The sequence below is a fragment of the Amblyomma americanum genome, chromosome 8 (genome assembly GCF_052857255.1).
Source record: "Amblyomma americanum isolate KBUSLIRL-KWMA chromosome 8, ASM5285725v1, whole genome shotgun sequence".
Taxonomy (NCBI): Eukaryota; Metazoa; Arthropoda; class Arachnida; order Ixodida; family Ixodidae; genus Amblyomma; species Amblyomma americanum.
Genome location: NC_135504.1, coordinates 26,208,331 through 26,230,969, shown reverse-complemented (window position 1 = coordinate 26,230,969; position 22,639 = coordinate 26,208,331). Strand labels below are relative to the sequence as shown.

At 46.7% G+C, this 22,639-nt stretch overlaps 1 protein-coding gene across 1 annotated transcript in view; it reads right to left on the bottom strand.

Moving 5' to 3' along the window:
• LOC144102240 (tyrosine-protein kinase receptor torso-like) overlaps positions 1 to 21,986 on the bottom strand; it is a 33,799-nt gene extending 11,813 nt beyond the window's left edge. Inside the window, 11 exon segments of the mRNA XM_077635549.1 lie at positions 937 to 1,067; positions 2,661 to 2,881; positions 4,288 to 4,456; positions 6,285 to 6,361; positions 11,161 to 11,262; positions 12,462 to 12,588; positions 12,688 to 12,929; positions 14,220 to 14,271; positions 15,783 to 15,839; positions 17,191 to 17,283; positions 21,773 to 21,986. Of these exon segments, the coding sequence (XP_077491675.1) occupies positions 937 to 1,067; positions 2,661 to 2,881; positions 4,288 to 4,456; positions 6,285 to 6,361; positions 11,161 to 11,262; positions 12,462 to 12,588; positions 12,688 to 12,929; positions 14,220 to 14,271; positions 15,783 to 15,839; positions 17,191 to 17,283; positions 21,773 to 21,937 (1,436 nt within the window). The 5' untranslated portion in view covers positions 21,938 to 21,986.
• Between the last annotated feature and the right edge of the window lie 653 nt (positions 21,987 to 22,639).

Sequence of the window (22,639 nt, the reverse complement as noted above, 5' to 3'; positions counted from 1 at the left end):
AAAAAATAAATAAAAAATAAACGCAGCTTCTGAGCAAACAAGTCAACTTTGAAATTTGAAATCGAATCTGCGTGAAGACATGATGGGCAGGCACAAGAAAATAGAGAAGGTGAAAGGACCATGAAGCGGCTCAAGGCCTGCCTGCTCCAAAAAGGCGAGGAAACAGAATTGGCGTAAAGTGTAAGAATCCTTTGTTACGACACTCACTGTACGAAAAACACAGCGAGGACTGGAAGGGAAAATAGAGCGAGGCAGCGCACATGGCATAGTACCCTAGGAGCACAGAACAAAGCACACAATGGTCAAAACAAAAACAAAAATTATACATGTAGCACCACAATTGCACAACGTTGCTAAGGACGCCATCTAAAAGGTAAAAAATATACCTAACTTATATTACCTAAAATATACTGACCGTGTATGCTGTACTTGGTGACGAAGCATACTAACCGTGTACGCTGCACTGCAGTGACGAAGCATACTGACCGTGTACGTTGCACTGCAGTGACGAAGCATACTGACCGTGTACGCTGTACTGGGTGACGAAGCATACTGACCGTGTACGCTGCACTGCAGTGACGAAGCATACTGACCGTGTACGCTGTACTTGGTGACGAAGCATACTAACCGTGTACGCTGCACTGCAGTGACGAAGCATACTGACCGTGTACGTTGCACTGCAGTGACGAAGCATACTGACCGTGTACGCTGTACTGGGTGACGAAGCATACTGACCGTGTACGCTGCACTGCAGTGACGAAGCATACTGACCGTGTACGCTGTACTTGGTGACGAAGCATACTAACCGTGTACGCTGCACTGCAGTGACGAAGCATACTGACCGTGTACGTTGCACTGCAGTGACGAAGCATACTGACCGTGTACGCTGTACTGGGTGACGAAGCATACTGACCGTGTACGCTGCACTACAGTGACGAAGCATACTAACCGTGTACGCTGTACTGGGTGATGGCAGGTTGGCCGAGTCCCGCTGGGCTCTGGGCCTGCACCAACACACGGTAGCGGACGCCGTCACGGACGTCGGACAGGCTCAGCTGCTCAGTCTCCTGGCGCAGGTGGTACAGGTGCGGTCGACTCGAATTTGAGTGAGCTCACATGAAAAAGCATGCCAATAGCAGCAATCAGCGCTCCCCGGTGCTCAGCTTTGCTAAGTATGAACAAGGTTCTCTTATAAAAATGGTCTATAGACAGTCTATAGACAACGTATAGACCCTATTGCCTTCGTATAGATATTTCTTTTTGACTATTCAGCCTGTAGGCTGTCTCTAGACAAAACTCTACAAAAAGTGTATGGCCACAAATTCTAAACATTGTCTATGACTGTCTATAGGATTTGCATTGCCTATAGACTGTTCTCTAGGGTTTGCCTATTATAGACAGAAGTTCATTGACAATCTACAGACTGTCTAAAGAAATTTTTGTAAGGGATTCGCCCTCTTGAGAACATGCGCGACAGCATCACAAATACCATAAACGCTGTGGTTGTAATTCACCGCATTAATTCCGTGAAGCGTGGACTTCGCTTTCGCCTTGGTTTATAATTGGCCGAATAAGTGACTAACTTGTGGGATTTTTACGGCCTTTGTCAGGGTAAACCTCTTAGAAATGCTTCGTTAACTTCCACCGGTGCCTAAGTCCAAACATTTCCTTTAAATAAGTTTACTGAAGTCGTGAAATAAGTTGTAATGAAAAAACTTAATCTGCAGCCAGTGGAGAGCAAAATGGAGAAGCATGCTTTAGAAGTTGAATTCAGTATTGGATCTTAATTAGTCAAGCCAAATACGAAGATCTTCTTTCCGTGAATTCCCTTGGTATAGGATGCGCTGATTAGAATCTCGCATATTTTCTCTCTCCTTTTCGTTTCTTGTAACTTTGAGAAACTTTATGCAATAATGGCTCACATAGTGTCCAGAGAAGCAGAAATATACTATTTAGGTTTATGGTTTATGGAGTTTAACGTCCCAAAGCAACTCAGGCTTTGAGGGACGCCGTAGTGAAGGGCTCCGGAAATTTAGACCACCTGGGGTTCTTTAACATGCACTGACATCGCACAGTACAGACATATACTATTGGCATCCTCTTTAAGAGACGCCTTGCCTAGTGAATAAAAGTGGCTATTTAGTTTAGTTCGCACTTTTTCCTTTTATGTCAAGTTACTTTGAGTGTTGTTCTGTTTGCCGCCCCGGTGGCTCAGTGGTTATGGCGCTCGGCTGCTGACCCGAAGGACGCGGGTTCGATCCCGCCGGCAGCGGTCGAATTTCGATGGAGGCGAAATTCTAGAGACCCGCATACTGCGCGATGTCAGTGCACGTTAAAGAACCCCAGGTGGTCGAAATTTCCGGAGCCCTTCACTACGGCGTCGCCCATAGCCTGAGTCGCTTTGGGACGTTAAACGCGAATAAAACCAAACTAAATTAGATAAACAGGTATTTATTTGCATGAGACATGGTGAAGACGACGTGAAAAGCCGCTTTTCGCAGCTTGACTAGACCTGGTCCCCTACAAACAGCAGTGGGTCACGCAAGCCAAAATTCCCTACCGCAAATCTTGTTCTCTTTCATTAGAATGTATTCACCCACTAAAGGCTATTTTTCCGTGCTCTAAGCCGCGCTTGACGATCCGTCTGGAGGGCCCCTTACCGCGCTTACGCTCCGCCGTATCCTGGATGCAGGCCCATGACTGACGTCGAAGAGGACCTTTTGCTCCTCGATGGTCACCTGGTACCCGAGCAGGGGGTTCTCCTCCGAGGCGTAGGCCGGCGGGGACCAGGCGATCTGGACGCCGTGGGAGGGCGGGACCACCCAGGTCGAGGTGGGCTGCTGCACCTCGCGAACCTCCAGCTGGCTCGGGGGTCCCGGAGCTGAGCATGCGAGGTGTGTGCGATGCTATACATATCATGCTCACGAGCTTGCTTCAGGAATAGCTTGCAGCCAAAAGCCCGGCCTTTGCACTTCAGATGTTTCTACTACTACTACTAATAATTATAATAATTGGTTTTCGGGAAAGAAAATGGCACAGTATCTGTCTCATGTATCGTTGAACACCTGAACCGCGCCGTAAAGGAAGGGATAAAAGGGAGAGTGAAAGAAGAAAGGAAGACAGAGGTGCCGTAGTGGAGGGCTCCGGAATAATTTCGACCACCTGGGGATCTTTAACGTGCACTGACGTCGCACAGCACACGGGCACCTTTGCGTTTTTCCTCCATAAAAATGCAGCCGCCGCCATCGGGTTTGAACCCGAGAACTCCGAATCAGTAGCCGAGAATCGTGAGTTTGCGTACTAGACAGTGCACACTAAAGATCCCTAGGTAGTCGAAATTATTTCGGAGCCCTCCACTACGGCACCTACTTCTTGCTTTTTTCTTTCACTCCCTCTTTTATTCCTTCCCTTACGGCGCGGTTCAGGTGTCCAACGATATATGAGGCATATACTGCGCCATTTCCTTTCCCAAAAAGAACCAATTATTATTATTATTATTATTACTAGACAAATTTATGACGGACGAATGGCGAGCGAATGAACTATCACTAGGGATAACGCTCGGAACTAAACTTTAATACAGCTGGCGCCAAAATAAAATTACCGAAGAACTGTGTATACAACCCACAGAGATCAACGCATTGTCGTTTAGGTTCTTTCAATACGCAGACCACCACAATCGACCTCTGTCTTGCGCGTGCATAATTGTTTTTTTTTTCCATGAAGTAGTAAGCTTTAGCAGTGTCAGGCGTTATTTTAGATCTTTTATGCAAAAAAAAAATCCTGATACTAAGATTCCACGAAATATCCGAAGGGCATGCAACCCATTCTTGCGCTGGTATTCCGCTTTCTGAAGCTGCTCTAGAATGGTTTGGTTTGGTTTATGAAGGTTTAACGTCCCAAAGCGACTCAAGCTATGAGAGATGCCGTTGAGAAGGGCTCCGGAAATTTTGACCACCCGGGGTTCTTTTACCTGCACTGACATCGCACAGCACACGGGCCTCTAGAATTTCTCTTCCATCGAAATTCGACCACCGCGGCCAGGATCGAACCCGCGTCTTTCGGGCCAGCAGCCGAGCGCCATAGCCACTCAGCCACCGCGGCGGCTGCTGCTCTGGAATGAGACAAGTGTGTTCTGGACTTGGAACAAGAAATCATCAACAGAGGTTGACATCACAGTACATGAACCTGTGAGGTAGATCAAGAACGGCAATCACAGCACAAAAGTCCGCCGTCCGGAATCACGGCAAGCCTGACCGTCAGGATTTGAGGAACGGCGTGTCTCACCGCAGACGCTGAAGTTGAACTGGTAGCACTCCAGACAGGTGGGCGTCTTGAACGACACGGCGACGCAGCTGCTGGTGACGTTCTCCGAGGCGTCCGTGCTTCGCATGACGGCCGTGTAGTTGGTGTCGAAGCTCAGGCCGCGCATGTCGTAGTGGAACACGTCGTACGGCTGGGTCACGGAGAAAAAAAACAGCAAAGATCTGGCTGCACGAACTGTTGTAGCTCCTTCAGGACATAAAGAGTGCGCCCTCTTTCAAAGAGGGCTAGGAAGATATGATTTGACATCCGGCCTCGTACCCGCTAAAAAGAAAGGAAACTACAGCTCTTCCACGGACGTGTTTAACGGGAGTGAATAATAATTTTTAGAGAGGTCCCAACGGGTGACGCCCGTAGTTTAGGACCCAACAGATGGCTGCGACGACCCTGCCCGCTTCGCCAGCCGGTCATCATCATCATCAGCCTTACTACACCCACTGCAGGGCAAAGGCCTCTCCCATATCTGTGCAATTAACCCTGCCCATCGTCGGTCGAGTTGGTTTAAATGCTTTCAGGCTATGACAAAAATTGGCATGTGTCATGATAATTCACTGAGCTCTTGTCCGAATCATCCTTGCTTTGCACTTTTCATCACCGCTGTGTCATCGTCAAATTAAACGCGAACAAGATAACTGAAACGCTAAGAGCCACATGTATTCGGCCCCTGGCGGAGTTTTTTTTTTTGTCTCCCAAGATGTGATGGCCGCTCTTTGAAATGGAAGTGTTTACAAACTTCCTTTCATTTCATTCAGTCAGTCGAACTGCTTTGACCAATCAATAAGCTGTAGGCATTCAGTAATCAATCAATCCTTTTTATTTTCTATAAAACAGAGAAAATAAATTAGAATTTACTCTGGAGCTATGTATATATTTTACTTCTTATGCTCATATTTCAGTCGTCCTTATGGCATTTTATTTGATGCTGATGGCACATGTGAAGGCACTGCAGTTATTGATTCCTTAAAGGGCCACTCATGACGTATTGATGCTGGCCTGTATCTACAGACTACGGTATACTAACGACAAAGAGACCATTCCCACCGAAAACTGAGCTTTTATACGGTAGGAAAGAACAAAAAAAAATCGAAATATGCGTGGCCCCATCGCCGGCAGATTTCGCAGGTAAACTGCATGTTCGCTTACATCGCAGGATCCACAGATCCCAGAGTCAACGCTACACCGCCATTCAGTTCAAAAACTCCGGCAGCCAGTCCCTCTCTGTACATACGTCACAAGCTCACGAAATTTTAAAGCCAATTTTCTCACTCATAAATCCGTCTTTTATTGTCGGAAAAACGTTCACGCAACCTGAAAGAGCCAGCAAATTATTTTTTAATGACCGCTATAATTGGACAGAGTTGTCTCCAGTGCCTATTTTAGGAATTCCATCGAAGCAACACATGTCAAAGTGCGCAGAAAAAGATGTCACGTTCCGTGTTTCTATTGATGACGGTTTTAAAAAAAACGTGACGCGACAACTGCATCAAAGAAACAGAAAATATGGCGGCACCGCAATGTAAAAAAAAAAGATTAGCTGCGATTTAACTACTCATGAACCTGGTTAGAGAGCGAACGCTGTGGTGCATCTGGCGCCTGAAACGTTGAGTGTGTTCCGGACACTGGATAGGCAGCGCGCCCACCCTGCCACCTGCCAAATTAAGTGTTGATCGCGAGAGGTTGGTCACCCAATGAACGCTGCTGCCAGTTTCACCACCCTCTACTGGCGAATCGAAAGGTCAAAGGTTAAGTGGTGCGATACCATGGTGGACCACATATGGTGAGGCCTATAGCCACACTTGACCTTTGGCTCACTTGAAGGTCAGCCAACAACGCGGGGCGATATCGGCTTTGCCTAGCGTAGTGAACCTTTCGCGTCAAAGCCAGGACTCGTGCGCTGGATCAAGAAAGCGTTCCTTGCGATGATCTCAGAAGCTCCTCTTCTATCACTAACGGCAACGTACCTTAGAAAGCCGAACGTGCGAGGCCGGTGCGTCCCGCTTGTCGGGAAGGATGTCGAGCAAGTAATTGCAGGTTGGAACTGGAAATAAGTGGAAGCAAGTGTATTAGATACTTTTGGTGGTGGTAGTGGTTGTTTATTAAAATAATAGTAAAAAAGATACTTTTAGATCAGCAGCTTTACGTTTCGATTCGCTCGCCATCCTCAGCGGAGCGTCGCGCGAGAAATTCCTTACAAAAATTTTTTTAGACAGTCTATAGACTGTCCATTAACTTCTGTTCACAAAGTCTATAGACTTTCTATAGAAAAACCCCAGAGAACAGTCTATAGGCACTACAAATCCTATCGACAGTCTATACACAATATATAGATTTATGGCCATATACTTTTAGTAGACTTTTTCCTATCGACAGTCTAGAGACTATGAATAGATAAAAATAAATATCTACAAGAAGGCAATTACTGATCCGGAGTTCCCGGGTTCGAACCCGACCGCGGCGGCTGCGTTTTTATGGAGGAAAAACGCTAAGGCGCCCGTGTGCTGTGCGATGTCAGTGCACGTTAAAGATCCCCAGGTGTTCGAAATTATTCCGGAGCCCTCCACTACGGCACCTCTCTCTTCCTTTCTTCTTTCACTCCCTCCTTTACCCTTCCCTTACGGCGCGGTTCAGGTGTCCAATGATATATGACACAGATACTGTGCCATTTCCTTTCCCCCCAAAACCAATTATTATTATTATTTATAAGAAGGCAATAGAGCCTATAATAAGCCTATAGACTTTCTATAGACCGTTGTTGTAAGCGATATTCCATAAGTGCAACCGACATCGCCTTATTTCCAAACAACGAACACAGCCGACCAAAAACCGGTCGTCGGGGCTACTTATCGCGCTAAAAACCAATCGCTGGCGTCTTCTCCGGGAACGGTAGAACACTTCAGGCTTCTTTTAAGCTACGTACGGGACATCTTGTGCGGGCTGGCCCGTGGCTTCAGAGCCAGTCGTCATATGAAGGCAGCGCTCGGGCTGAACGCGAGCGATCTGATACTCTTCCCGAAGACGTCTCATCGGCTCTTCGGACAACGATGGTGTCTGACCGCTCCTTTAGACTTGCCTGTTTAGCGCTGCACCCTCTCCTGTGAAATGTATACCGACTAGCTCAGACAAGTACCCTTTTGTTTTCGAAGAGACATTGTCACAGACGTCGGCTTTACAATGGGGTCTGCATTTTGGTGTTCGAAATATTTCTTTCACAATTTTTTTTAATTATCTGTTAGTAGTACCAGCGTCTGGTTGTATACGTGATTTATTTCTCCAGGCCGTGCAGGTAATGTAAGCAGGCGCGCAGAGTACGGAAATAATTGTACCAGTCAATATTCTAATTAACTGCGATCTATAAAATTTTTGTCAATTCAGTTTGCGTACTGGACTACACCATGAAAACTTAGAGAGTTCGTATTTCTAGATTAGTTCATTTGGTTCCGTTTTTGTAGAAAAGCCGTTTTCCAGAATATCCCTCCAACTTCTAACAATGTTCACATTATTGTGCAGACAATGCATTCACAATTGGCGCGGAACTCCTGCCTAGTAAGATGCAGGCGTTGCGTATTTCGCTTTGTGTGCCATTGGCGCAGCGGCACAGGGAAGTATAACTATGACTGCTGCACTATAAAATTCAGCAAGAGAGGTTGAAGGAACGCCTTTATTAAGCGACAGGTCGAGCTCACCTGAGGAGGCTTTAGCTCTCATCGTCACAGATTCGCATGCGCAATTACACGCCGTGATTTTCAGTTGAAACTTCGGAGTAGCAATGGAACGCACGTGTGCTCTACACAACGAAAGTTTATTAATACAACAGCCTCTAAGTTTGCAATATAAGTATAGACCTCCTGCATGTTTGTAAACAAACGAGGTGGCGCTGCAGTCGCTAGCGGGCTCGTGGTAGGCAAAATGCCAGGGATAGTCGTCGCGGAGAGGGGTTGAGCGCGGGTTTTCAAGGCTTGTAGGCGCGTTTTCAGTTTCTGCGAATCACAGCAATGGTTGATGTTTATAGCTTAGTAATTTCTTCAAGTACACGAGCTCGCGTTGGCCACTTGCGGCGTATTCAGAGAAATGGTACGCCACTGTGTATTGTATATATGGTTAGCAGTAAACAGAAAGCGCTTCTGCCATTGATTTCTACGCTAGGCATTGAATAAAATAGGAAGTTTTTGACACTCTGCTCTAGCTAGAATGAATTTGTTTCGGGACAGTAGTGAGAGGATGTGCTGGCGTTGCTTCGTCGGAGCAGACGTGCGCTCATCGTCTGTTGGCATACGTGTCGCGCTGTGCGAAAAGTGGGGGCAGCGTTGTGTCCTTGATCTCCTCTGCCTCGCTTAGCGCTGTTTTTAGCCGCATGACCGCGCACCAGCCAGGCCGACTTGTCCTCTTGTTAAGCTGGTCGATTTGGTGAAAAATTTTGATTTCTAGAATTATTTTCTTTCCTAGCCGTTGTGTCTTGTTTCGTGATGAAAAATTATAGCAAAATATTGAGTACAAATTTATAAATTAAGCTTTTTAGATTTGTGGTCGTCAAAAATTGTGAGATAATTGCTTTGATTTCAGTGCCGCCTTTCTTTGGCCAAAGCGAAAGCGAAGAGGCCATAAACGAGGGAATAAACTTTAAGGTTCGTTTTCTGACCTCTCACATTTTCTGCGACTGGATCACTCACCTTCGTAATTCGCATGAAAATCAAATGATTACATTTGTCGCAAACTATTCCTGAGACTTGGAGGAGCGAAATAAATCTCTCGATTTTTTTCCTACACGTTTAGTACTGTGTTAGTTATTTTTTGTAAGAAACGCTTTCATGTAACTAGGCATGCATAAGTACTGATCATCTAGAAAAAGAACTAATCGCGTCATCATACAGAACAGGGCTTTGTGTACATGCTGGCATAAAAAAAAACCTGCGCACTATCTACTCAATTATTTAAGACCTTGGGGTGACTTGACGAGGGTGTTAATTATAATTACCCAGAACTGCACCAGGTATAGCTATAAATAAAGGAATTACTGAAACTAGCGTAGGAATTTCATATTTGCACCAAGTTTAGTTACATATCGCATGCATATATAACGAAAACACTTTTCATTGCCGCGTCCCCTCTCAATCTCGCCACGGGTCTGTTAGTAGCACGCCTGCGGCTGCTTCTTTCCAAACAAGCTTCGCGATCATGTACTACCTCATTAAACATGACTCATGCATGATGCAATGAAAAAGCATATGGCGTTTAGCACACTTAAGGGACGCTATTCTAAGCACACCAACGCGACCGCGCAAGATTGACACAACTTACCAGACTTCTTTCTACTCGAATCAAATAATTACGTTGTCATATCAAGAAACAGTTTCAAGTCAATATTAACTGCTATAAAACGCGCCATTAAAACATGCTGTGCTATTAACAAAAGAACGCATTCCTTGGGGGGCGAGTGAACCTGCTGGCGCCCCGTGCACTCCGACTCAAGGTGATAAGTACGGGTGCAGCTACATATGCTTTTTTTTTTCCTTCAGCAATTATCAGCCTACTATCCTGATGTTCAGGTGAATGAACGCAGTAACTTGCATGCTATCAAGTGCATTGAGTGGCAGTGCCTATCGACTCCCAGACTTCGCGCTTTACTACAGTGGCCCAATGCCTGTTAGCCAGTTTCCGAATGCGGCATTTATGAGCGAGAAACCTATCGAGGCTAATTTAAATTTTTTTATGCTACCACGCGGATCCAGCAGTGACGCAGCTGGTCAATACATGTTGCTTGTGCAGTGCACAGGCTTGAAGCAGCCGCCGGTAGCTGCGGTAGGCACGGGCAAGCGGAACCTGTTTTGCCTACCATGCGAAAGTCGCTGCTAACATCAGCGCCACCGCATCTTGGTGACGTCGCGGGGCGAAGGAGGTCTATACACGCGAACTACTGCCTAAAGTTTTGCTTAATCTTTCAGAGAAATTCGGAAACTGACACCGACAGCTATTAACTATGTACTATCCACAATGCCAAAATGGCATTTCGTCTGAAACTGTTAAAGCCTAATTTTAGACACCAGGCATATGTGCTCTAGAAACCAACTAGGCCAAACGCTGGCGATATGACTGAAGTAATCACCCTGCCAGCGCATCAACATGTATGGAACAAGCGAGATCGAGACGTGGTACTCGCGGCAAATTAGTCTTTTACTGGGTAATGTACTGTCGGTCTCAATAGTTTGCGTGATCTGCAACGCCGCGGTGGCTCAGTGGTTAGGGTGCTCGACTACTGATCCGGAGTTCCCGGGTTCGAACCCGACCGCGGCGGCTGCGTTTTTATGGAGGAAAAACGCTAAGGCGCCAGCGTGCCGTGCGATGTCAGTGCACGTTAAAGATCCCCAGGTGGTCTAAATTATTCCGGAGCCCTCCACTACGGCACCTCTCTCTTCCTTTCTTCTTTCACTCCCTCCTTTACCCTTCCCTTACGGCGCGGTTCAGGTGTCCAACGATATATGAGACAGATACTGCGCCATTTCTTTTCCCCCAAGAACCAATTATTATTATTATTATTATTAACGCGTGGCAGAGTGAAGCATAACTGCACTGCTGCGCCATCTGCCGTCCCAAAGCGTGGTGTCGAGGCTGACTCACGGTGCTGCCGCGCCAGGCGTGCCGTGAGCCTCGACACCACGCTTTGTGACGGCAGATGGCGCAGCAGTGCAGTTATGCTTCACTCTGCCACGCGTCGCTGATCACGCAAACTATTGCGACTGACAGTACTTGCCTGGTCGCATGTTATCACGCATGGTCTCCCGGTTTGTTCACCAAAAATGCATTGCTTAACACGGATCTACCTCTAACGATAGTGATGCTTACTTTGGTCGCCAGAGGACCACGTGAGTCGAGAGATGACTGAGCCGCCGTCTGGTGTCGACCCGGACACTGTGACATTCACTGGCTCTCCCGGAATTGTGTCATCTGCGATAAGAATGGGAAAACGTAAAATTTCGCGCATGATAGAAGCTCTGTAGATTAATTTCGCTTATTGTGAGCTTTCACCGAGTGGGGCTGTTGCATTTGGCAGTGTGAGCTGTACGCAGACGTTTGCTCGCGTGATAGAAAGAATTCCAGTTCCTTGAGTGTGCATTGTACATTAAGTACAACGTTTGCTCGCGTAGAAAGAATTCCAGTTCCTTGAGAGTGCATTCTACATTAAGTGTGAATGTCTGTTGTTCTCCTTCTCAACTATAGCATTACTTAAAAATTACCGCGAACACTTAGGCAACCTACGTGCCAGTAATGCGAAAGCAATGCAAATCTATTCCAATTCTTTTCGAGCTCTATTCTATGTCTCTGTAGGTGCCGTTGTTGCAAGCACTAGTACTGGGTATGACTGTGGTTAACGTTTCGTATTTTCCCGCATTTGATTACGTCATACCGTTTCGACCAATCGCGAATCCTGTAACGCCGCCACATTTTTGGCCGACGACGAGTTTTCGTGTCGATGAGCCATCCAATGCTTTTGCAATAATAAAAGTGCGATATACATCTGTTGTACCGCTTGAAGTTATTTGACGTGCGCTGACATCACACAGAACACGAGCGCCTTTTCCGTTTCTCCTCCATCCAAATGATGGCTGGGATTCAATACTGGGGTCTTGGTATCACCAGCCATACGCCGAAGCCATTAAGCCACCGCAGCGGATTTTGCCAAAGCGCACTTTAACGCAAGCATCATATAATCTACTCTGAATTGTCTAGATACGTTTTTAGGCCAGCCCTTTCTAAAAGTCCCTCAAAGTCTCTCCACAATGGCTACACTCGAGTTATGTCCCGATCACGACTTTTATTCCCAGGCTCAGCGGCCGCATTTCTGATGGAAGAGCAACAGCGCACGTGCGCTAATATTCGAGTACGCGATTAAATGCCCCAAGTGAAAAAAATAATTGCAGCCCACTGTGTAAGTTAGCATGCAAAAATCGGCAAATCATTCCCTCAGGGGTACGGGCTCCTGGACTAACGTGCCCACAGACATCTTAGCCCGACAGTTCCGCTGCAGCGTGTAACACACGATTCGGCTCATATCTTCCGTCACAATTTCGCTGGACAAGTGTTCCAATAACAGAGAAACGGGCACAAAAAGAGCGAAGAGAAATAAGGCGCCAGTGAACGCTTACTCTCCGAGTAAGAGGTCCAGGGGCTCATCCTGGGAGTGCTGAGCGGCCCGCTCTTGGACACGGCTGTCACGCGGAACTGGTGCCTCTGATCGATGAGATTCGCCACGGGTATCAGCCCCTGGTAGCGCTGAGCGGAAGGAGACACGGTTGCAGTCATTGCATGCGTACTGTAAGAATACAAATTTACTACAGTTGGAGCCGAAACTTCAATCGAGGCCGTGCTCACCGTTCCTAGAGTTATCCACAGCTGTGGGTCTCTGGCAGCCATGCTCTCGGTTCGCGTCTCAGTCACGAACACTACTGCCAGCGGTGGCGTCCCTGTCGGCTCAGCACCGGTGGCGCCATCTTCCTGCAGATGCCACTTGAGGGTGACGCCGTTCGCGCGCCCTCCTTCGAGCCGGTAGCACGTGATTTCCGGAGGAGAAAGGGTCCACGAGGTGTCGCCTCCACTGCTCTTCTCTGGAAAGACTAGAGCGGCTCACTGTGCGAATACATTATCGTTTTGTGCTTCATATAGTTTGTTGCAACTCTAAACGCGCACCTAAAACGCTTCACTCGGTTAAACCGCTTGCTTATTCGCGCTGGAATTTGACGTAGATATGGCATACAATACTCTTGCTTTTCTGGTTACAAGTTTGGATGATGCACTTTCCAGATTTGATCAGAGTTATTTCTAAATCCGCGTCGTCTGCAGCATTAGCGACCCTATAAAAAGCAGCCTTTGCATAATGCGCGTTTAGCGTTCCAACGGTCTGTATATGAAACACCAAATCGTCATTGCTACGCAGGGTATATAGCCATTGCTCGAGTCTCGGAACAAAAAATAAAAGCTAAAGTAATGACTCCTCACTACCATTCCTCTTTTTCTGACCTCCTCCCACTTGTGCTGAACAGATGCCTCTTTTATTTTCATTTAAATTTCTGTGGCGACAGTGGGGTGTTTATTGTTAGTGATCTCGCGCGCTGCTTGTGGTGACACCCAATTGCTGCTAACGCTCCAGTGAGCAGTGCCAAGGAGACAGCAGGAAAAGAGAAATCAGCATCCTTCAAAATTCCTTACTTTAGTCGTTTTTGATTTTTTTGCAGAAATGTTGCGTCCTGTAGCAACAGAGCTTCAACGATGTTGCCCGATATTCAAAGAAACACTTCGAGGCAACGGCAGTGCTTGAAGAAGAATTTAGACCTCAGAAAGCAAATGCCAGTGATTCCGCTTGTGTTCCTCCTCATTTCCTCGCTTCTTAACTGCAGAATGTTAATCAAGCTTTGCCTCAGATACACGTCACGTGTTGTAAACTGAGACAAACGGTCAATCTTTCCGTCGCTGTTGTTACATCGTAGTAGTGTGAACAATGAACTGTAATATGGGTTGTTCAAAATCCTCAGGTAGTCTGTAAGAAAAAAAGGTTCATGGCAAAGTTACTATAGTCTTTCTGGACGTGCAGCTGTCATGTCATACCTTATTTTACCAATGAATTTAAAGAAGTACGGGGTAATGGCGGTAATGGTTACAACATAAGGGGACCGTCAAGACAGCTCTCGTCAGTGATGAGTACTTTGCTAGAAACTTGCCAGTTTTTCATTCCTCTCTGAATAATATCAATGGTTGCAACTACGTACACGATGCATGAGGGCATCAGAGGACTATGGGCTCTTTCAAGAAAGGGTGCCATTTTCGTGCCAACACGAGAGCAATGGTAAACCTAGAAAGATATGTGCGGTAACAGGATGACCCGAGTCATCGGGGGAAAAAGTACTCACCAGTGCTTGTTTCATTGAAGAACAGGCAGCCATTGTTACATTGTTCTGTTCTCTGCAATCAAAGAGTCGAGTAGAGCGCCGACTACCGTCCAACCGTGATGTGTGTCAAGAGCGCGGCACGTTTAATAGCAAGGCACACCCCCAATAGAGGGCGCTCGTAACGCTAATTCTCAACGCTTTCCTTGCAGATTTTCGCACGCATTGAACCCTACACCGATCCCTCGCGTTTTCTTTGCTGGTTTTGATCATTGAGAACATACACAAGGGCCGCTAGATTGCGGGCTGTAAACAAATCTTGTAACTGCTCTATTCCCCTAAATCGCGATTGTACAACGGATGGGTGTTTATGCCCCCCCCCCCCCCTCACTTTGATCGAATTTCAGTTGCCGCAGCTGGGGCTCGACGGCCGTATTTCGATGAAAGCGAAACGCAGTCACGTACACATGACAAGCATGGCAATGAGCAGGAGAGGCGCTGCGTCAGCACTGGGTTGAAAATGCACCTATGGGCAGGTACTTTCCTCAGCTATAAATTCTTCTACTGGGTTGAGGATCGACCGCGTTAATTGGAGACATATAGGATGGACCTTTGCTCCGCAATGGGCGCATTCAGGCTGATGATCATGATTATGGTAAAGTTATTCTACTGCGACAGCCGTTAATGTCCCGTTTCTCGGGATCACGTCGGTGCCCTACGTCCGCAGAGAGTGGGAAAGAGCGAGTGAAAGGCGCATCTGGGAGAGGGAGCAGAGGAGAAGGGCGGGAACGACCTGTCTATATGATGATGATGATGATGATGATGATGGCCTCTGGCTGAATGGCACGTATCCACGGTGGGGGATTGGCCAGGGTACATTGTCGATACAAACGCACACATCGGTAAGGTGTGGAGTAATTTTATAGTTTTGTGAAGACGCAAATTTGGAGAAAAAAGGTGAAAAAAAAGGAAATGAAAAAGCTGTGAATTCACATTTTAGCATAAGAATCGACCTGTCTATATATTGGCCCGCACTAGTTTCGTGCGAGCGCTAGCCTCTTCGTCTTCTTTCTTTTCTCCATTTACTAATGCATCGTTCGATGTGATGACGTGACAGGCTGGAAATAATAAATCGCTTGACTAATTAATTACTTAAGTGACTACTTCAGAAGCCGCGGAGATACCGGATCCAGTGGACTCGCGAACTGTACGGATGGCATAAGATTGCAAACGGAGGAGCGCAGTTCTTGAAGACGCAGCTCGTCATGCAGCTGCGGCCGGAAGAAAAGAGTCCGAAGACTTGATCCAAATGTACGTGCTGTTGATGTCTAGGCTGATTGACTTAAAAAGTCGGGTACCGAGCAGTGCGTGCCCTCAACGCGAATGCGAGGCGTGTTGAATGACAAGACCCCGCAGTAGGTGCCGCGGTAACGACGTTGGCGCGAATATTCAACATAAGCCAAAGGCGCAGTAGGGGGCTTCATTACGAAATTCAGGGAGAATCCCTCAATAGGGGTACGGTTTCTCAGTCTGCTGTCGGTCAATTTCGCCTTATAAGTGGTGATCGTCGAGTGATGCTATACTTACACACGCACTTTCGCAGCTTGTGTTTCCTCCGGAACTAGCGATGCAACCTGCAAAGCACTGAAAACAATCCCCCAAAAATATTCTCATGGCGTTTAAAGCCTCTTCATTTGCACTAAACTTTAAGCAAAGCTCACTGCGCCTATGCATTACTAGGAGGAACTCCGCCGCACGGCTCATTGTGTTGAGCTGAAGCATTATGTGAGGTATATCTTAGTAACAGCGCCGAGGTGTCCGTCTACCACGCGATCCGTTTCTTGGATGCGTCGAGTACGCATGCGCCGCTTTGCTGCAGGAAGGGGCCACATGGACCGTTTACGATAGGTACAGCCTTTGCAAAAAGTAACCAGGCTAGTTTACTTGTCATTCGAATAGTAGAGCCCTTACGGTTTCCCTAAGGATCAAAAAGTTATCGGAAGGTGAAGGCAAGGGTTCTCCCTGCCATACAGAGATTTAGAGCTTGAGGGCTGGCATAATAGCTTCAATATACGACCGAGAAGCAAACCGTCTAGCCTGGTTACATTTGGCAAAGACTGTACAAATGGCAACTGCAACTGCACAGCTGCCATTGAGCATGCGCAGTTGACTAATCACGTACGTGGATCATGGCAGTGGCTAGGGCATCACGCACTGTATTGTATGCTCACAAATAATAATATTCAGAAACATCCTATGTAACATCCTATGTTGCATAGGATGTTACATAGGACAGGTTAACACAAACATCCTATGTTAAAAACTAGCTGTAGTCATATAAACTCAAATCAAACAGAATGCTCAATCCTTCATAGAGAAATATGTTCATAAGGAACACATGTATATTCTCCGGCATACCATTTATAACAAAGACAGGATTCGTACAAACTACGGAACACAAAAGTTAACATATCAGATTCCTGACTTCTTGAATAACCGCGCCATGTTTGTAAGTATCATTACTGACAGTTTCTCAGCGCAAGCATTCAAAAAAAAAAAAAAAACCTTAATACATATTTTCTGAGCACACAATTTTGACTGTTTTCCTTCTTTTTTTCCGGGTTATAACTAGACACCAGATGGTTTTGTTATGAATGCATTTTATTGTTCCTGCTTGTTTATTTCCTCTGCGTATTACTACATGTCACTTGTTTTAGCTGCTTGTTTCCTCGCAGTATGACTAAGCCCTGTACGCTATGTTGTCTTTATGTGTTCTTTTTATGGTGGGGATTACTGATCGAAAGTTCGCTCAACAATGTTACTAACTGCTGTTGAGTGATGTGTTAGGGGTGGGAAGAAGTGGGGCACACTGAGTCAGGCATTAATTTGCCTTTATGACTGTCTCCTAGCCACCTATTACTGCTGTCTGCATAAAATGATTTTGAATAATGATACGAAGTGGGTGCTAAAGTTTACACGCCAATAATCAATTTACCTCTCGGCAGGGCACCTTTTCGCAGGTCGGCGGCTGAAGGTACTCATCGAACGTGTCGTTCGCCGCCGTCATTTCCGCCCGTGGCGCCATGAACTGTTCACGCGTCCGCGGATCCAGAAGAGTGGGGTGTAAAAAAAAAAAAACGTTCTGTTTCAACACACGGGAGAAGGTGAGAACACATAATGGTTTCATAAAAACGGTCTCATTGCACGCTATCAAGCTGTGCTGGGCTGTAGGTTGCGGCAAATGAGGTGGAACTTCCTTTAGCATATGATTTTCCTTATCGCTTAGACTATGTAGCTGCAGCTCAGTGATACATGCCTAAAAAGTAAAAGTATGCGATCAACTTGGAGGCCGCGAAAACGCTCAAAACACGCGGAAAACATCGAATCTATATTCGATGTATTCCGCCTCTTTGTACACCAAATATGTACCAAATCTGACGAGCAAATTGGGTACCATCACACTAGAAGTCATGCAGCGGCGTGGATCAGGGAACAAAAACATGATGACGATGCCGAAAAGGAAGAATAAAAGACGCTGAAGCTCCAGAAGACCACGTTCATCTGTCTTGGTGTGAGCCCAATGCTGAAGAGCCGAAGTGTGGGGCCAAAGGCCTTGATTTCTTTCATGCTCATGTGTTGCGCGTTATACCGTTATACTTTACAGGAAACAGAGAAGATCAGAAAAAAAAAAACCTACAGGTGATCATAAAACATGATGCGACAAGCATTCGTTAGCAGTACTGGTTGTACCTTTCGATTTTACGTGTATCGCCTTCCAGTTGAATTTGCTTTCACCTTGGGCTTTTGCTGAGTGGATGCTTCTGAGTAGTTGAAGGTGGGTGGAGGTGTGTGGCTGGGTGATGGGTTGAGGCCTTTTAGAGGAAGCATGTGGGTGGAGGCTCGAAGGCGGGAGATGAATTTTTTCCAGTGCCTCGTCCCGTGCCTCCGCCGAGGAGCCATTGTATGCTACCTCCTCCGGAAACCCACTGGAGGGACCCTGGAGGAAAGTGCTTGGAAGGCGGAGGCTTCAAAGAGGTGAGCAGACTTAGAGACAGACGGGGTTTCGCCAAAAGATAATTTTGCTGCTAACAGCATAAAACGTGTAGTAATCACATAAAGGGTGAAAACTTCTACGAGTGCGCTTGCCTCACCAAGTGTTCTTGTTCATTTTTTTTGTTCTCTCTGTGAACACAAAATGTTCATTCCGAGTAACAGGGAAACAAAACTATCTATGCACTGATTTCTGGTTGCTGCCTGCACCGCATGCGTCCTCTGTAAGGGCTGACGTGTGACTGCAGATAGTGCAAGCCCATGAAAGAAGAGAAAGTTTTGAACCGACAAGTTTTCACCCCTCCTTTTCACAGGATTATACGCAAAATTGATTGAGCTCATCCGGCGCCCTGTTCGTGTAACGCGCTCCTGCGGGGGGTGCTTGCACCAAGCGGCACAGCTGGAGAGTAGGAGAGCGCGCACTGCCAGCTCCATGTCTGGCAGGCAAAAACGGTGCTGTCACGAAGGAGCAGCCGACGTCCCAGGCCTCGAGCAACTACCGCGCGTGCACGACTGGAAAGACAAACCGCGAAAACGAATTGAACCCGCCGCGGTGGCTCAGTGGTTAGCGCGCTTGGTTACTGATCCGGAGTTCCCGGGTTCGAACCCGACCGCGGCGTCTGCGTTTTTATGGAGGAAAAACGCTAAGGCGCCCGTGTGCTGTGCGATGACAGTGCACGTTAAAGATCCCCAGGTGGTTGAAATTATTCCGGAGCCCCCCACTACGGCGCCTCTTTCTTCTTTCACTCCCTCCTTTATCCCTTCCATTACGGCGCGGTTCAGGTGTCCAATGATATATGAGACAGATACTGCTCCATTTCCTGTTCCCCAAAACAATTATTATTATTATTATTATTATTATTATTATTATTATTATTATTATTATTATTATTATTGTTTCATTAGTTGTTTATATGTCTGTTGCCTGTTCTAGTTGTTTTCATTTACCGCTGTTCTCGCTGTTTCCTTGTTTTCACTTTTTTGCTTCATGCTTGCTGTCACGCCTAGTTTATATGTCTTTTTTTCTATCGCTTTGACTGCTGCATTACCTCCCCTGAGTGTCTTCCTTTGTGGAAGACAAATTTACATTTTGTGCGTGTGAATGGTGTACCAGCACCAAGACCTTTGGGTTGTTCCTGGGCACCGAAAAATAAAGATTGATTGATTGATTGATTATTATTATTATTAAAACGATTTGAGCGAAAGCACCTGCTGTGGAACAAGCCTTAAATATATAATACCCGTATGTAAATAAACATACCTCACAGCACCCCTTCGTGATGCCATCGAAGAGAAAAGGGCGAAAAATATCTCTGCGGCCAGGACTACCACATTTTTGATATTCGACAGCACATAACGCCAAGATCATCACCCAGACGAAGCCTCCGCACAGCAGCGATGGCCCAGTGGTTGAGCATCCGCCTGTCATGCGGAAGGTGCGGGGTTCGACCCTAGGGCCGCCGGGTACCCACCGGTGATACAATGGGTATAAGCTTTCTCCTGGTCTAAAAGGGTGAGGTATTTATTTGATTGGTTGGGAGCCTCGAGATCCTTGCCCTCGCAAGGATGGCCGCTGAGGTCACCCGACCCCTTTAAAATTTTTAATAGTACCCATTTCTAAAATCTTTTTCATTCATCATCATTAGGTAATTTTAACTATTTAAGCACTCTGCACCACCGATGATTTTCACATCTCTATAAAATTATCCAGAACTTTCTCCTATACCCCGAGCTTGGCTCATGATGGCCTTAGTTGCCTATGCGCCATGAAACCCAACACAACACAAAAAACAACTTTCCCCAGGTCTGGTGCTCGGCTTATTTAGGGTGAAATGCGTGGGAAATGGGTCCTGGGCCCTATCTTGAGCAAATGAAAATACCCTGTGCCATGGCGCTATTTAGCCACAGATATCCTTGCGCCATAAAAATCCACTATCACCATCACTAAGACGAAGACGCCTCAATACTGAACCTCAGTAGCAATCGACAAACGATAAACTCTCTCAGTGCCTTTCAAGCTGCACAGACGACAAAATGCACGCCTCGCAAAGCGGTTGCCATGATGGGACAGGCAGAAGTGCTTGTTATTAATACCACTGCAACATTGAAGCTAGTACTGCCGTGCTAGTGGTTTGCCCCGTGAATCACAACCCTATAGTCCACGAATTCCGGTGGGACCCTCTGCGCGTTGGGGGCGATGAAACAGCCCCCAGAACGCGTTTGCTTGAAGCCGCACCACAGCAATAAAGTATATGCGAGTGAAGTCAATGGGCCTCGAGAGCCTCTATCCTGGTAGATAGATTTTCATCTGAGGCCAATTTCCTGTATAGCACTGGAGACAAATAAACATCCAATTCTATTTCTCGTGTCTGGAAAAGCTGCTAGAGAGTTAAAGCCTGGAAGGAAGGTAAAACTGGGCGTTGACAACAGCAACAACAACAACAACAACAACAACAACAACAACAACAACAACAACAACAACAACAACAACGACGACGACGACGACGACGACGACGACGACGACGACGACAAAGACGACGACAATAACAACAATAACAACAATAATAATAATAATAAAGAAACAATAATAAAAATAATAAAAAAAAAACAACAACAACAATAATAATAATAATAATAATAATAAAAACAATAATAATAATAATAATAATAATAATAATAATAATAGTTGCTTTTTGGGGGGAAAGTAAATGGCGCAGTATCTGTCTCATATATCGTTGGACACCTGAACCGCGCCGTAAGAGAAGGGATAAAGGAGGGAGTGAAAGAAGAAAGGAAGAGAGAGGGGCCGTAGTGGAGGGTTCCGGAATAATTTCGACCACCTGGGGATCTTTAACGTGCACTGACATCGCACAGCACGCTGGCGCCTTAGCGTTTTGCCTCCATAAAAACGCAGCTGCCGCAGTGGTGACGTTTCCTTCGCACGTGCTCACTGCAATATCGCCGCAGTATTGAAGCCAGAACAAACGACCGAGAGACCCTCCTCGCCTCCAGAGTAAAAGGGGCCGAGGGCCGCCGGCTTTCGCTAGACTCGCTGGGCACCGAAAAACGAGCAAAGAATCTGCAATGAATACAAAACAGTGGCGAAAAAAATAGCTGAGTGAAATGCGCAATTTTTTTAATTGTGCCAATCATGCGTGAGACCAGGAATCGCGTTGCAATCCTCATCGCCCGTCTAACAGGCAGCCCGATAGGCTGAACTGTGCATGGAAACTCCGTATGGTACATCATTTGGGCTAGATCAAGGCGACTTTTTTCTTGAATAAACAGGTAATAAACTATAACTTAATTATCTAGCAACGACACACCTGAAGAACCAAAAATTGAGTACCGCTTTGAAATCTGCAGTAAAGATCAAGATCGCTGAGTGAAAAAAAAATCAGCAAGGAAGATAAGAATTGAAATGTATTTCTTCGGCTCGCAAGCAATGCGAAGAAAAATCAAAAATTCCAGTACGCGTCCTTCATACAACTTCATGGAGCTGTGATGAGAACGAAATATAAACTCACGCGGTCGAGGCAGTGCGCGTGGCACTGAGCGACTCGGAGGGCATCCTCGTACGTTGCCGAATCCGGGGCGTCCCACGATGTGCCGGCGGACGCGGAAGTGGAGACACACCACCGGAACAGGAACAAAGGGACCACTGTTGCAGTCAACACGCGTCGCAAACCCATCTCCGATGATGTGCTGTGATCAAGAAGATCAAAGGGCGCCGCCAGTCACTTCAAAGGACGGCGACAAGATGCGGACGACAAGATACACAAGGCCACGCAGCCTTTGCCGACACAAGCACAGAAGCGCCCGACTCAGCCGTGAGGTTGCTCTGCTGCGTAGTGGACGATGCCACCCGAATGGATTCCAGCGCCGGGAAATAAGCGGGGTCTAGAGATTCCTGGAAAGGACACTTAACAAACACTGCATAGACTCACGCCGCCTTATTTCCGGTTGCATGAGTTAAGATAGTATGTGCCGCCCCGTACGAGAAGAGCAAAATTAAGCCCGAATTTATTTTTGTTGGATCCCAGAGGGGGCTCGCGGGGAGGGTGCGTAGGCATTCGAAAGGAAACTGGTTCGGCTGCAAAGTGCGCTCTTTGCCCAAGCGACGTTGTCTCCACTGTGGAGAGGAAAGGATGTAGGATTTGTTTCGAAGACCTGAATGCGGCTCGAAAAATCTATTCGAAGGCAAAGATACAGAATCTGGAGCGGCGCCTTTCTATGGCCGGATGTGAGCAAAAGGAAAATGGCGCACTGCTTGAGACTGCACCGTCTCGGCGCAAGGCTTGAAGGATAAAAAGGACGATAAGTTTGGTTTATTGGGGGTTTGACGTCCCAAAGCGACTCAGGCTATGAGGGACGCCATAGTGAAGAGCTTCGGA